Source organism: Rana temporaria, chromosome 10, assembly GCF_905171775.1.
Source record: "Rana temporaria chromosome 10, aRanTem1.1, whole genome shotgun sequence".
In the NCBI taxonomy this organism is placed as follows: domain Eukaryota; kingdom Metazoa; phylum Chordata; class Amphibia; order Anura; family Ranidae; genus Rana; species Rana temporaria.
In genome coordinates this window covers 20,602,227-20,616,586 of record NC_053498.1, presented here as the reverse complement: position 1 = coordinate 20,616,586, position 14,360 = coordinate 20,602,227, and the positions used below count along the sequence as shown (strand labels likewise).

Genomic DNA, 14,360 nt, shown 5'->3' with positions numbered 1-14,360 from the left:
GGCCGAAGCCGCGGTCTTTCCTGGTGCTGTGACCGCGACGGCAATCCGCAGATCCGCAGATTGCTGCCGCGGTCACAGCATCAGGAAAGGCCGCGGCTTCAGCCTAGCTCCGGATCCGTGGCACCGCTAGCGGCCATGTAAAATATCGGCCTAATTTGGATAAAAATCGGCCTATGCCGATTTCTCCAAAATGGCCAAATATCGGCCTGCCGATATATCAGTCGACCTCTAACCAGGATGCACAAGTGTTCCGTTTGCCCCTCCCCGTGTAGGCAGTCCCATTGATGTCAATTGGGATGTAGTGGTTTCATGGACACAGACGCTACTCCTAATTTGGCATTAGTGTGGCTGCCCACCCGCAAACGCACCCTGTTTGCATTCGAGGCCGTGCACCTGCATCCGCACGGATGTCATGTTAGCAGCCGCTGTGTCCGTGCGTCACATCTGACATCAATAGGACTGCCTGCACGAGGATGCATGAAGAGCCCGTGCATCCACATTGGGGTAAACATGGCCCATGTGAATGAGGCCTTGTTGTTACGGTATTTAAAGTACACTATATTACCAAAAGTATTGGGACGCCAACCTGTACACGCACATGAACTTTAATGGCATCCGAGTCGTATGCCCCCCATAGGGGGCGCCGCCCCGCCCCTCCTGTAGTCATAAAGAAAAAAAAAAAAACGGGCCCTTTTAAGGCTTTTAAAATTTCGTTCTGCAGCGCCGCACAAATAACATACACTCATGCATTGTATGAGTGTATGTTATTGTGGCCAACCTATTCAGATAACCGGACATTGGGCGCCGATTATCTGAATAAGGACAGCTGGTTGGCTGTGCGGAAGTGCCTATCAGACCCAGCGGCTCTGATAGGCTTTCCGAGTACAGCCCTTCAGCTCCCGGATGTCTTATCCAGGGAACGTAGGGGGCTACGTCCCTTGGATAAGACTGACGGCCGTCTCAGCCAATCAGGTTCACTGATTCTGGTTATCAGTAACCTGATTGGCTGAAGTGTCATCGAGGGCAGCAGAAGACATCGAGGGACCGTGGAGGGAGAATGGCGAACCCCAGAAAGGTAAGTGCCGGGGGGGGGGGGGGCAATCTGACTGGCAGCATTTTACAGGGCACAGTGGGGACAATTGATGTGGTCACAGTAGCGACAATTGATGTGGGGACAATTGATGTGGGGCCACTTGATGTGGGCACAGTGGGGGCCAATTGATGTGGGCACAGTGGCTACAATTGATGTGGGCACAGTGGCTACAATTGATGTGGGCACAGTGGCTACAATTGATGTGGGCACAGTGGTGACAATTGATGTGGGCACAGTGGCGACAATTGATGTGGGCACAGTGGCGACAATTGATGTGGGCACAGTGGTGACAATTGATGTGGGCACAGTGGCGACAATTGATGTGGGCACAGTGGCGACAATTGATGTGGGCACAGTGGCGACAATTGATGGCATGGCACAGTGGCTGCGTTTGGCATGGCACAGTGGTGACAATTGATGGCACAGTGGCGACAATTGATGGCACAGTGGCTGCGTTTGGCATGGCACAGTGGCGACAATTGATGGCACAGTGGGACTTTAAGGGCAACAACTCAAAAGTATAAAAATAGTCATTTATTCAAATTTTATACAAAACATTAAAATGATTAAGGCGATGGTGCATGAACTGCCACGAGGATCTAGAAGAGTCCAACGCGTTTTGGGACACCGTCCCTTCGTCAGGGGCTAATATCCGGGCGGGATCACACTATATAATGCAAATGATTGGCCTGGAGGAGGATCAGTGTTACAACAGCGAATATTCATTGCCGTTGTAACACACCTGGGTGAGATTGGAAAGCACTCTCTGCGACCTGAGCCCACCCTACGTTGAAGCCTATTAGAGTCTCTGGCTCTAATAGGTGCTTCAAAAAAATGGCCCCTCAACATTGGAATACATGCGCCGGTGTCCTGAAAAAGGCCAGACGAATGGATGGGGGTGGCGGCGATGGAAAGGGGAGAGGCGGTGCCCGTGTGCCCCTTAATGGATGGGCCCACCCCTGCAGACCGCCCTCCTGCCGACATCATCCACTCCTCTGCTGACACCATCCACACACTATCCACTGCCCTACTGACTGACACAGCCCACTTTTATGTTGCATTCACACTACAGCGTTTTGAATTGCGGGCAGATTTTCCGCGGATTTGCCCGCGATTTGACAGCGCAGAGGTGTGAATGACAAAAAGCGGAACTCGCATTCAAGATCCCATTCATTTGAATGACCCCTCAAATCGCGGTGTGGGTTTTCCCCGATTGTCGCGCAATAAAACGTGCTGCAATCGTGGCAACCCGCATCGTGGGATGCATGTCGCCCAAAAATAGTTATTTTGGGCGACGTGTCCCGCGATGCAGGTTGCCGCGATTGCAGCACGTTTTATCGTGCTACAATCGCGACAGACCCGTACATCGATTTGAGGGGTCATTCAAATCAATGGGATCTTGAATGCGAGTCACGCTTTTTGTCATTCCTTCCTCGGCGCTGTCCGTTATTCAAAACGCGGTTATTGTGAATGCAGCCTGAAGATAGGCTAACTTTTTTTTTTTTTATTATATTTTTCTACGTTTTTCCTTAAATCGGAGGTCCGTCTAAAAGAAAAATATTAAAAACCAACATCTACAAATACTGCAGCTGCTGACTTTTAATAAATGGACACTTACCTGCCCAGGATGCCCGCGATGTCGGCAGCCGAAGCCGATCAATCGCTTGGCTCTCAGCTGCCCCCGCCACCATCCTCGGTGAGGGAATCAGGAAGTGAAGCGTTGCGGCTTCATTTCCTGCGCTGCGCGTCCCCGCTGGTCCCTGCTCTCTACTGGGACCTGTGTGTTTCCCAGAAGACAACGTGGGAGGGGGGGGGAGTGGCGTAGACCCCCGCAGATTTTGTGGGGGGGTCTATGCCCGGAAGCGGGTGCAAATACCTGTATTATACAGGTATCTGCACCCCCCTCCCCCCTGAAAGGTGCCAAATGTGACACCGGAGGGTTCCAAAAAGCGGAGGTTCCATTTTTGTGTCGGCCTCTGCTTTAATATTCAGATATGCCTTGCTTGTTAAAGTGGGGTTCCGTGCATATTTTTAGTTTTTTTTTTTTTTGCAAGCTAACCTTAATCACATTAAATGGTCCCTAAAACATATAATTAGCTCCCCAATCATTCCAGAAATCATTGCAAACACTTTCCTTATATCCTCCAGCTCATGCTGTGGCCGTTTCCATCATATGTGTGGGCATGTGAAGCCCAGTTCCTTTTTTTTCCTGGTTTTCAGGGAGAGGTGCATGCTGGGTGATTTTTAGGCACAGTAATGCCCAGAGACTCCTGGGAAATGAGTGTCATCATTTCCCAGGAGGCAATGGGGTCTTATGACAGGAAGTTGAACCACCTAGGACCAGGAACTAGGCAGATTACAAAATCTGCCTAGTTACAGCCAGATAAAAGTGAGTAAAAACATATTTTTTTTTTACATTAAAGGCAAGCTGTTAATAGAAAGTTCATTTTTGGGGTGGAACTCCACTTTAATATAAAAAAAAAAGGCCGCCGAAAGTCGATGATCCTTGATCTCTTTCTTGCTGTTCAGGTAGATCTCCGCCTCTGAAAGGTTGCCTACCCCTGGTATAAATTTATAAGCAGAGATCCCAAGTGCGTCTCCACCAATATTGCATGAGCCATTGCTGACCTCCTTCTGAAAATATAGCTGCCTGACTCTCTCTAGCTTCAGTATTGACCTTGTATAAGCCTGCAGCCACAGAGGTCAAAACTCCTGAGCAGCATACATATTCTGGGTCATTGACACAAAAATTCACAAAATCATGACAGCCAGACAAACAGCATTTTTCAGAATGAGATCAGCAATGTCAGCCAGGGCAGCCATCAGAGTTTTGTGGGCCCCTTACACAGCTTTAGGCCTGGGCCGAGCCTGACCACCAACATTCCCTGGGGCTTGCCCATGGGCCATCCCACCGAATCCGCACACGGGCCAGCCAACCTGTACTCACTCAGCCCCCCCTCCCACCTGTATATATGTCAGCCCCCCTCACTCTTGTATATATGTGAGCCCCCCCCCCCCCCACACACACACACCTGTATATATGTCAGCCCTCCCCTTACACCCGTATATATGCCAGCGCCTCCACACACACACATGTATATATTGCACCCCCCCCCCCATACCTGTATAAATGTCAGCCCTCCCCACACACACCTGTATAAATGTCAGCCCTCCCCACACACTCCTGTATATATGTGAGGCCCCCCCCACACACACACCTGTATATATGTGAGCCCCCCCCCCCCCCCACACACACACACCTGTATATATGTCAGCCCTCCCCTTACACCCGTATATATGCCAGCCCCCCCACACACACCTGTATATATTGCACCCCCCTCATACCTGTATAAATGTCAGCCCTCCCCACACACACCTGTATATATGTCAGCCCTCCCCTTACACCCGTATATATGCCAGCCCCCCCACACACACCTGTATATATTGCACCCCCCTCATACCTGTATAAATGTCAGCCCTCCCCACACACACCTGTATATATGTCAGCCCTCCCCTTACACCTGTATATATGCCAGCCCCTCCACACACACCTGTATATATTACACCCTCCTCAGACCTGTATATATGCGAGGCCCCCCTCACACCGGTATATATGACACACCTGTATATATGACAGCCCCCCTCCCCACATACACAAATCTGTAAACACACAAGCTTCTGGCCCCTCCCTGTATACAAACAGACCCTCTCCCTTTTCTTTCACAGTCTCTACTTGTAAAGAAGGTCTTCCTACCTAGTCCCAGATCGTTTTCACAAAGCTAACATGTTGCTGACACGAGTACAGACAGCTCACACGAGGGGTGCACATGCACATAGTAGCCAGAGGTGGCAGTAAAGAGCTCAATAACAGAGCATCATAAGCTGCAAGATCGTTTGGGTACTGCACAACATGGCTCCCCTTCACCCACTCCTGCCTTCTCCTGGCCCGGGTGGGCCCCTCTGGCCCTGGGGCCCCTTACATGTTATATCGGCTGTACCCCCCTGATGGCGGCCTACTTATTTCTTCCGATACAAGTTTACTTTAGATAGCTACTGCATGTCTAACTACTTGGAAGTGACTACAGGATCAATTGAGAGCCAAGCACTATATCAGGAAGTTCCTGAAAAGGGACCCTTATGCTAGGATCTTCAGGAATAAGTTTAATGAAAGCTACACATTTTAAGATCTTAACCACTTGCCGCCCGCCTTATGCAAAAAGACGTCGGCAAAGTGGTTTCAATATCCTGAGTGGACGTCATATGACGTCCTCAGGATATTGAGCCGCTGCGCACCCCAGGGGCGCGCATCGCGGCGATCGTTGTTGCAGGGGTGTCAGTCTGACACCCCGCAACACCGATCTAGGTAAAGAGTCTCTGACGGAGACTCTTTACCACGTGATCAGCCGTGTCCAATCACGGCTGATCACGATGTAAACAGGAAAAGCCGGTAATCGGCTTTTCCTCACTCGCGTCTGTCAGACGCGAGTAGAGGAGAGCTGATCGGCTGCTCCTCTGACAGGGGGGGGTTTGTGCTGATCGATTATCAGCACAGCCCCCCCCCCCCCCCCCCCCGAGGATTCCCACACTGGACCACCAGGGATGCCACTAGACCACCAGAGATGCAAAACACAGGTATGCCACCCTAGACCACCTGGGATGACAATGGCAGAAATAATGGATCAGTGCCTGCAATGGATGCCAATCAGTGCCCACAATGGACATCACTGATTGGCAGGCATTATTGTTTGGCACTGATTGGCATCCATTAGTACAACACATACGTTAGTGCCACCTATCGGTGCCCATCCATGCTGCCCATCCGTGCAGGCCTATCCGTGCCCATCCGTGCCGCCTATCCGTGCCCATCCATGCCGCCTATCAGTGCCCATCCGTGCCGCCTGTTAGTGCCCATCATCAATGCCCATCAATGCCACCACATCAGTGCCACCTCATGGGTGCCCATCAGTGCCGCCTTATCAGTGCCCGTCAGTGCAGTACCATCAGTGCCCATCAGTGAAGGGGAAAACATACTTATTTACAATGGGGCAGATCCACGTACATCGGCGCATATTTGTGTCGGGCGTAGCGTATCTAAGATACACTACGCCGCCGTAACTTACTTTTTTTTTGGAATCCTCAAAGAATTTGCGCCGTAAGTCTTTGGCGGCGTAAGGGCGCGCAATTCAAATGGATGTGATGGGGGCGTGTTTTATGTAAATACGTTGTGACCCGACGTAAACAACGTTTTTTTTGAACGGCGCATGCGCCGTCCGTGGGGGTATCCCTGTGCGCATGCTCGAAATTAAACCGGAACAAGACAATGCTTACGACGGTGACGTCATTCTACGCAAATCCCTATTTGCGAACGACTTACGCAAACGACGTAAAAAATTCAAAATTCGACGCGGGAACGACGGCCATACTTAACATTGAGTACGCCTCATAATAGCAGGGATAACTATACGCCGGAAAAAGCCGAAAGCAAACGACGTAAAAAAATGCGCCGGCCGGACATACGTTTGTGGATCGCCGTAACTAGCTAATTTGCATACTCGACGTGGAATTCGATGGAAACGCCACCTAGCGGCTGCCGAAAAAATGCATCTACGATCCGATGGCGTACGAAGACGTACGCCTGTCGGATCGATCCCAGATGCAGCCGTATCTTGTTTTTAGATACAAAACAAAGATACGGCGCGGGAACTTTAAAATTACGCCGGCGTATCAATAGATAGGCCGGCGTAATTCTTTTGTGGATCTGCCCCAATGTTTTATAACAGAAACAAAAAAAAGTAGTTTTTTTCAAAATTTTCGGTCATTTTTTTTTTTGCAGAAAATAAAAATCCCGGAGGTGATCAAGTACCACCAAAATAAAGCGCTATTTGTGGGAACTAAAATTATACAAATTTAGTTTGGGTACAGTGTAGCGTGACCGCGCAATTGTCACTCAAAGTGCAACAGCACTGAAAGCTAAAAATTGGTCTGGGCGGGAGGGTGTATAAGTGCCCGGTATGGAAGTGGTTAAAAATGACAGGAAGCACAAAATTTTCCTTTGGGATTAAAAAAGTATTCTGAATATGTAGAGTATAATCCTTGTTCACGTACCCCTTATTTTATCTGGACCTTTGCATCTTTTTATCTTCCAGAAAGGAGTAGACATGGCTGAAGTGGAGATAGCTACAGAGGCATTATCCGAAGCTCTGGACTCGCTGGCTGCGCCGGAAACGCTCAGTTTAGGTATTGCCATTATCGGGCCACGAGGATCGGGAAAAACCACACTAGTCCGATCCCTTTGCCACCAAACTGAGCACTTCGGTCCCAAGTTCTTGGACTCGTATTTTAAAGGAAATGAAGGATCTCATGATGTCACATGCCATACTTACCCTTCTCTACCCAATGTAACTCTTCTGGATTACCCAGGGTATAGCCCTGGCGATTCTCCCACTGCGTACCTGGAAGGCATTAAAACCGAAAATGTCCACTGCCTGGTGATGACCGTCGGGGAGGTCATCTCTGATGCTGACTTGCAACTTTTGGGAGCCCTAAAACATTTGGGGAAACCCTACTGTGTGGTGCAGACCCATGTAGACCTTATATTGCATACAGAGAAGAGGCAGCAGGGGAAGAATTACTGGAGAGGCCAAACACTTTTGGGCCTAAGGGGGAAAACGGAAGAGAGGCTGGGTGGAAGTGGGCCTCAAGGAGCCCACGTCTTCCTGGTGGCCTCCCTGGAAGCCCAGAACTATGACTTTGTGGAGATGGTGGATTTTATTGAGAGGGAGTTGCTCCAGTGGAAAAGGTAAGAGATTATAAAAAAAAAAAAAAAAAAAAAAAGAAAATGTAGCGCCCAAAATGTAAATAAACCCCTAAAAGGGTGAATATAGCGTGTACCCTAAAGGTAAAAGACTAATTATCAAAGTCTAATGCCTCTTCATACACTATAGTGAAATAGTGAAGTGAATAATGGGAGCTGTGATGTGAAAAAATGCTCCTATATCAAAACCTTACATACAAATCTGTGCTATAAAGAATCACCAGGTAAAAATACATATGTGAAATAACTGTGGTGTGATCACCATACTTATATATAGAAATATAATATGCAAAAATAAATGAATAAAGAAAGACAGTCCTCCAAGGCCAACGTTCCACTGTTGATCAAATGTGCCTTAATATAGAAGGCGTGAACTCAATCCTGCAAATATCACAGAGTCTGCCAAGAAGGATGAAGTCTAAACTTGTGCATATAAACTTTCAGTGTTGGGTGGAGCAAAAAATCTTCAATACCAAGAAATCTTCAGCACTGGACACGAAAATAGATAAATGGGTGGGTACCCTTACCAGAAATGGTGGACCCTCTCAACCACCATACGGTGGGAGGGTCGTCAAGGCTTGTATAGACCGATTGTCTGGGTCCAGTGGTCCTCACTCCGCGTGTCCAATCCAGAAATGGTTAATGAAGCGCTTGTTCTTTCAAGGTAGATAACCAAAGTTGATTGATCGATAGTAGCTCAAAACACCCAAAGTGGTAAAAAAGGAAAAATATAGAGGTGCTCCTCATAGTGTAAAAACATTTAATAAAAAAGCATTGCAAATACACACATGCAGTAAAAATATGAAAAAACTTCAAAAAGCCATCAGTAAGGGTGATTACTCCACTGCATTCCCATTGCACTCTCAACTTTGTTGGATGTACTCCCCATACCTTTATCCAAGGTGGGAGTTTGCTGCTATAATTCACTTAATTTTTACTTGTGCTATTTTTTCTTTTGATTACTAGCTAAGTGATCTATTTTTTCTTGTGTGGCTTTTTGAAGTTTTTTCATATTTTTACTGCATGTGTGTATTTGCAATGCTTTTTTATTAAATGTTTTTACACTATGAGGAGCACCTCTATATTTTTCCTTTTTTACCACTTTGGGTGTTTTGAGCTACTATCGATCAATCAACTTTGGTTATCTACCTTGAAAGAACAAGCGCTTCATTAACCATTTCTGGATTGGACACGCGGAGTGAGGACCACTGGACCCAGACAATCGGTCTATACAAGCCTTGACGACCCTCCCACCGTATGGTGGTTGAGAGGGTCCACCATTTCTGGTAAGGGTACCCACCCATTTATCTATTTTCGTGTCCAGTGCTGAAGATTTCTTGGTATTGAAGATTTTTTGCTCCACCCAACACTGAAAGTTTATATGCACAAGTTTAGACTTCATCCTTCTTGGCAGACTCTGTGATATTTGTAGGATTGAGTTCACGCCTTCTATATTAAGGCACATTTGATCAACAGTGGAACGTTGGCCTTGGAGGACTGTCTTTCTTTATTCATTTATTTTTGCATATTATATTTCTATATATAAGTATGGTGATCACACCACAGTTATTTCACATATGTATTTTTACCTGGTGATTCTTTATAGCACAGATTTGTATGTAAGGTTTTGATATAGGAGCATTTTTTCACATCACAGCTCCCATTATTCACTTCACTATTTCACTATAGTGTATGAAGAGGCATTAGACTTTGATAATTAGTCTTTTACCTTTAGGGTACACGCTATATTCACCCTTTTAGGGGTTTATTTACATTTTGGGCGCTACATTTTCTTTTTTATATTTTTCACCTTATATCCATATGGTATGTTGGCAGCCTGATTCACGTTAAATATTTGGTTTGCGCATCGTTATATATACACTTTTTTACATTTTAAGGTAAGAGATTAGTTTAGAGCTGGCAGAAACGTTTTTATATATGTATCGGGATGGCCGAACTGGGTGATGTGGGGAGGACGGAGGAGACACAACAGGCCTCAGTGCTAGCACATGCCGACCGTCGCATACAGCGCGTCACGAGTTGCCGAAAGAAGCCGAACGTCGGTGCGCAGGCGCCGTATAGAGCCGCACCGACGTTCGGCTTCTTTCGGGAATTCGTGACGCGTAGTATGCGACGGTCGGAAGCCTGTCAATGAGATTGGAACGCCCAGTCCGGGAGAAGACATACCCGGAAGCGGCGGTGAAATACGGTATGTACGAAAAAAACAAAAAAAACAGCCGATTTGTCATTAGGACAACTCGGCTGAATGTAATGTTAAAAATGTATTTTTGGTTGAACCCCCGCTTTAAGGACCTGGCCCCTTTTTGCGATTCGGCACTGACAATTGCGCGGTCGTGCTACGTGGCTCCCAAACAAAATTGGCGTCCTTTTTTTCCCACAAATAGAGCTTTCTTTTGGTGGTATTTGATCACCTCTGCGGTTTTTATTTTTTGCGCTATAAACAAAAATAGAGCGACAATTTTGAAAAAAAATGCAATATTTTTTACTTTTTGCTATAATAAATATAAATAAAAGATATGAAAAAAAACTTTTTTTTTCCTCAGTTTAGGCCGATACGTATTCTTCTACATATTTTTGGTAAAAAAATCGCAATAAGCGTTTATAGATTGGTATGTAAATGTATAGCGCTTACAAAATAGGAGATCGTTTTATGGCATTTTTATTAATAATTTTTTTTTTTACTAGTAATAGCGGCGATCAGCTTTTTTATTTTTTTTGTGACTGCGACATTATGGCAGACACATCGGACACTTTTGACACATTTTTGGGACCATTGTCATTTTCACAGTGAAAAGTGCTATAAAAATGCACTGATTACTGTGAAAATGGTAATAGCAGTGAATGGGTTAACCACTAGGGGGCGCTAAAGGGTTAAGTGTGTCCTATTGTAATTTTTTTAACTGTAGGGGGCGTGGCTGGACATGTGACATCACTGATCGTCGTTCCCTTTGACAGGGAACAGACAATCAGTGACGAGCCACAGAGAAGAACGGGGAAGGTTTGTTTACACTCATCTCTCCCCGTTCTTCAGATCCTGTGACCCGATTGTGGGACACCGGCGGCGATCGGGTCCGCGTGTCCCGTGGTCACGGAGCGACCCACGGCTGGGCTCTTGAAGGGGACGTACCTGTACGTCCATGTGCCTAGCCGTGCCATTCTGTCGACGTATATCGTCGTGCGGCAGGCCTTAAGTGGTTAATAGAATCAGTGATCGCTACTGATCACTGACTGTGTTATTTGTTATTATTCATAGCTGAGGCATAGTAACTGTGTTTTACTATGCTTCAGCTTATGAATGAATGGAAAGCTCTGTACAGAGCTATTCCTGTTTATTCATTATGTGTAGCTGAAGATGATGAATCTGTCCTCTGTCCTCTGTCTCAAAAGTGAGACATCAGGGGTCTGTTTAGGCCCCTGATATTTCACCAAAGCCCCCCCAACAGGGGTTCTAAAAATATGTAAAAAAATAAAAAATGTAAAAAAAATAAAAAATAAAGTGTTAAAAAAAACAAGAAGAAATAAAACGACAAAAATAAAAAACCCCAGTGTTCCAAAGGTTGCACTTACGACTGGGCTCCACCGTCGTGGAGGGACCCCAAGATGGCAAGAAGGTGGCCCGTTGCAGGACCATAATAAAGGGTCCCATGATGGGAGTAGAGGGCCATGGTATTCAGTGGGAAGGGCCCTGGTCAGGGGCCAGGGGAGCCCTTTATTATTAATGCCAACAGCCACCACAAGATGGCCACTGCTAGATTCCTTCTGCGAAGGCCGCAAAGCCGCGGCCTCAATTACCAACCGGCCCGCGCCGGCCGGTAATTGAGGCCGCGGCTTTGCGGCCTTCTGCAGTCCTCAGCTTCCTTCTGTGAAGGCTGCAAAGCTGCGCCCACAAATACCGGCCGGCCCGCACCGGCCGGTAATGTCATCTGGGACTTTGCCAATATGATTGACGTGCCTGAGAAATACTACGCCCAGCGGATAAGGCACGACACGACTTTCCGAAAGTAGCCGAACCGCGAGTCGGCTCTATACGGAACCTGCGCAGTCAGCTCTACACGGCTCCTAGTCGGTACGCAGGCGCCGTATACAGCCGACTCGCGGTTCGGCTACTTTCGGAAAGTCATGACGCGCCTTATCCGCCGGGGGGAGTTTTTCTCAGGCACGTCAATCATATGGGCGAAGTCCCAGATGACATTGCGGCACTGCACAGGAACGCCCACTCCCACGGGAGCGAGTACCGGGAAGCCGGGAGGAAAATACAGATAATACCGTATATACACCCCCCCCCTCCCCAAAAAAAAAACGGCATATTGTACATGTTTGAGGTATACTGAATGTAATGTTATATACTTGTTTTTTGGATGAACCTCCGCTTTAATAGCATCACGGGCCCCTGGGCAAAGTAATGCTCTGGGGCCCCTACAATGGAGACAGTGAACCTCCGCTTTAAGACGGCCCTGCCTCCAAGTCTCATAATGAGGGTCACTACATAATGCAAATATTTATAACTTTTATATTTGATTGTGTACTACTTGTTTAATAAATATTCCATGTCCTGGTGATGTGGACTATTTTTTTAAATTTTTTTTTTGCATTGGAAATTTGAATTTCTAACACAGATGTCTCCTTTTAATTACAGGCCGGTTAGTCACGCGGCAGATCCTAAAACTCAAGAACTAGCGTCAGTATTCGAAGTACAATGTGATCAAGAGGGACTTTCAGAATTCTGCTCTCTCCTCAGCATCTTTATAGACAACCCTCCTCCGGTGTCTGCTGTGGTTGGCGTAACTGGCACTGATAAGGATGGTATTCTCTGTGCCCTTTGTGAACCCCCACTTTCAGGACTTGTTGTGAGATCCCTTCCAGGTCCAGGTACCCCACCGATGTCCGTGGAGCAGTACTTGCAAAACTTACAGACAGAAGCTTGTGATGTCTACTTGATTGTAGGCTCGGGGATGGACAACAGCTCCCGTGCCACCCTGGTTGAAGCCTTGGTCGCTGCTGGCAAACACTGCATGCTGATTGGTGGAGACGAAGAGAGGAAACATAGACAGGAGGCCAAAGGGCACATAGAAGGAGGAAAAAAGTCAGAACGCCATGGGTCTGATTTTCCTGGTTTAAGGGTAGCTTTAGAGAAGGGAGCTCCTCAGTTAGTCAGAGAAAGGCTTCTGCATTCCATCCCATCCATCATTGTTCAGCTAGTAAGGAGAGAGCGAAGAAGAGTAATGATGGGCATATACGATCTCTGCCTGGACATATGTGCCCAGTCATGTCAAGGGGAGCTTCCTGAAGCTTTGTGCAAACTTTTGTCCAGTCTTACATCATTCCGTGCCCGCTACGGGCTAGATGACGACTCGCTAACCCTAATATCGCAAGTGACTGGATGCAGCACTGAGGATTTGCGCACCGAGATACAATGCCCCCTGGCACAAGACCCAAGCGCAGAACAACTGCTGCAGATGGCATCTCAGCCCCTTTCTTTATCTGAGCTGGTCTGGAGCTACATCCCGCACTGGGGAGGAGGAGAGGAGGCCCCCACCAAATTGTCTCACGAACGCACCTACCGCCTTCTGGTGGAAGCGGTCTGGGGGATGGCAGAGGATGCCGAGAGGGTGCTGCTTCATGGATGCACCAACCAGAAGGTGGCCAAAGAACGGACTGCTTTCTGTCACTGGCCCTGTGTGTGATCTTCCATGACCACTCCTGGACCTCCACCTTGCTAGGTCAATGCACTTGCACACCATTATACATATATGCTTTGGTGCATTTTTGTCTAGGTGGGAAGCATGGCGCTGTCCTTCACCCCGAACTATGTGGTAGTTAAAAAAAAAAATATATCTTTAATCATCAGTTTATGGGTGCAGATTGTTTTCTCAGCCTATAAGTATATCGTGACAAATGTTGATGTATCAAAATAAATGGTCTATCGTAGAATTTCTATTAGATGAAGTGGCTCTTTGTGTAAGTTAGGGCGTGCCTCCTATAGGCAAGGAGATATATCCCTTTTGGCAAGAGGGATTCCTCTTGTTGGTAAAGAAGCTCTCTCTCTGTGGGCAAGAAGCTTCTTTTATAGACAGGATAACTCTTCATATAGGCCCTCTTTATAAAAGTAGTAAAGTACCTGTGAATATAGGAGCTCTGCTGTAAGCAAGGTCATTATCTTGTAGGCAAGGTAGGTCCTAATGAAGGAGATGATGATGATTATTATTATTAGTATTATTATTATTATTATTATTATTATTATTATTATTAGTATTATTATTATTAGTATTATTATTACTACTAATAAGGAAATGTTGAAATTCAATTTAACAGTAGTTGGGGCTTCAAATTTCTATTAGGGCTTATTTATGCTTCAAAATGTGGCATTGGAAACGCTTTTTTAAAGCCCTCTGCCAATCAAAGCGCCTGTCACTGAATAAAATAGTAAGCTTA

General features: G+C 46.7%; 1 protein-coding gene across 1 annotated transcript in view; it reads left to right on the top strand.

Annotated features, from left to right (window-relative positions):
* The window catches only part of LOC120916397, an 18,571-nt gene extending 4,211 nt beyond the window's left edge, over window positions 1–14,360 (top strand). Inside the window, exons 2-3 of the mRNA XM_040327352.1 lie at window positions 7,240–7,892; window positions 12,565–14,360. Coding sequence (XP_040183286.1) covers window positions 7,252–7,892; window positions 12,565–13,612 — 1,689 coding nt within the window. The 5' untranslated portion in view covers window positions 7,240–7,251 and the 3' untranslated portion in view covers window positions 13,613–14,360. The remainder of the gene's footprint in view (window positions 1–7,239; window positions 7,893–12,564) is intronic.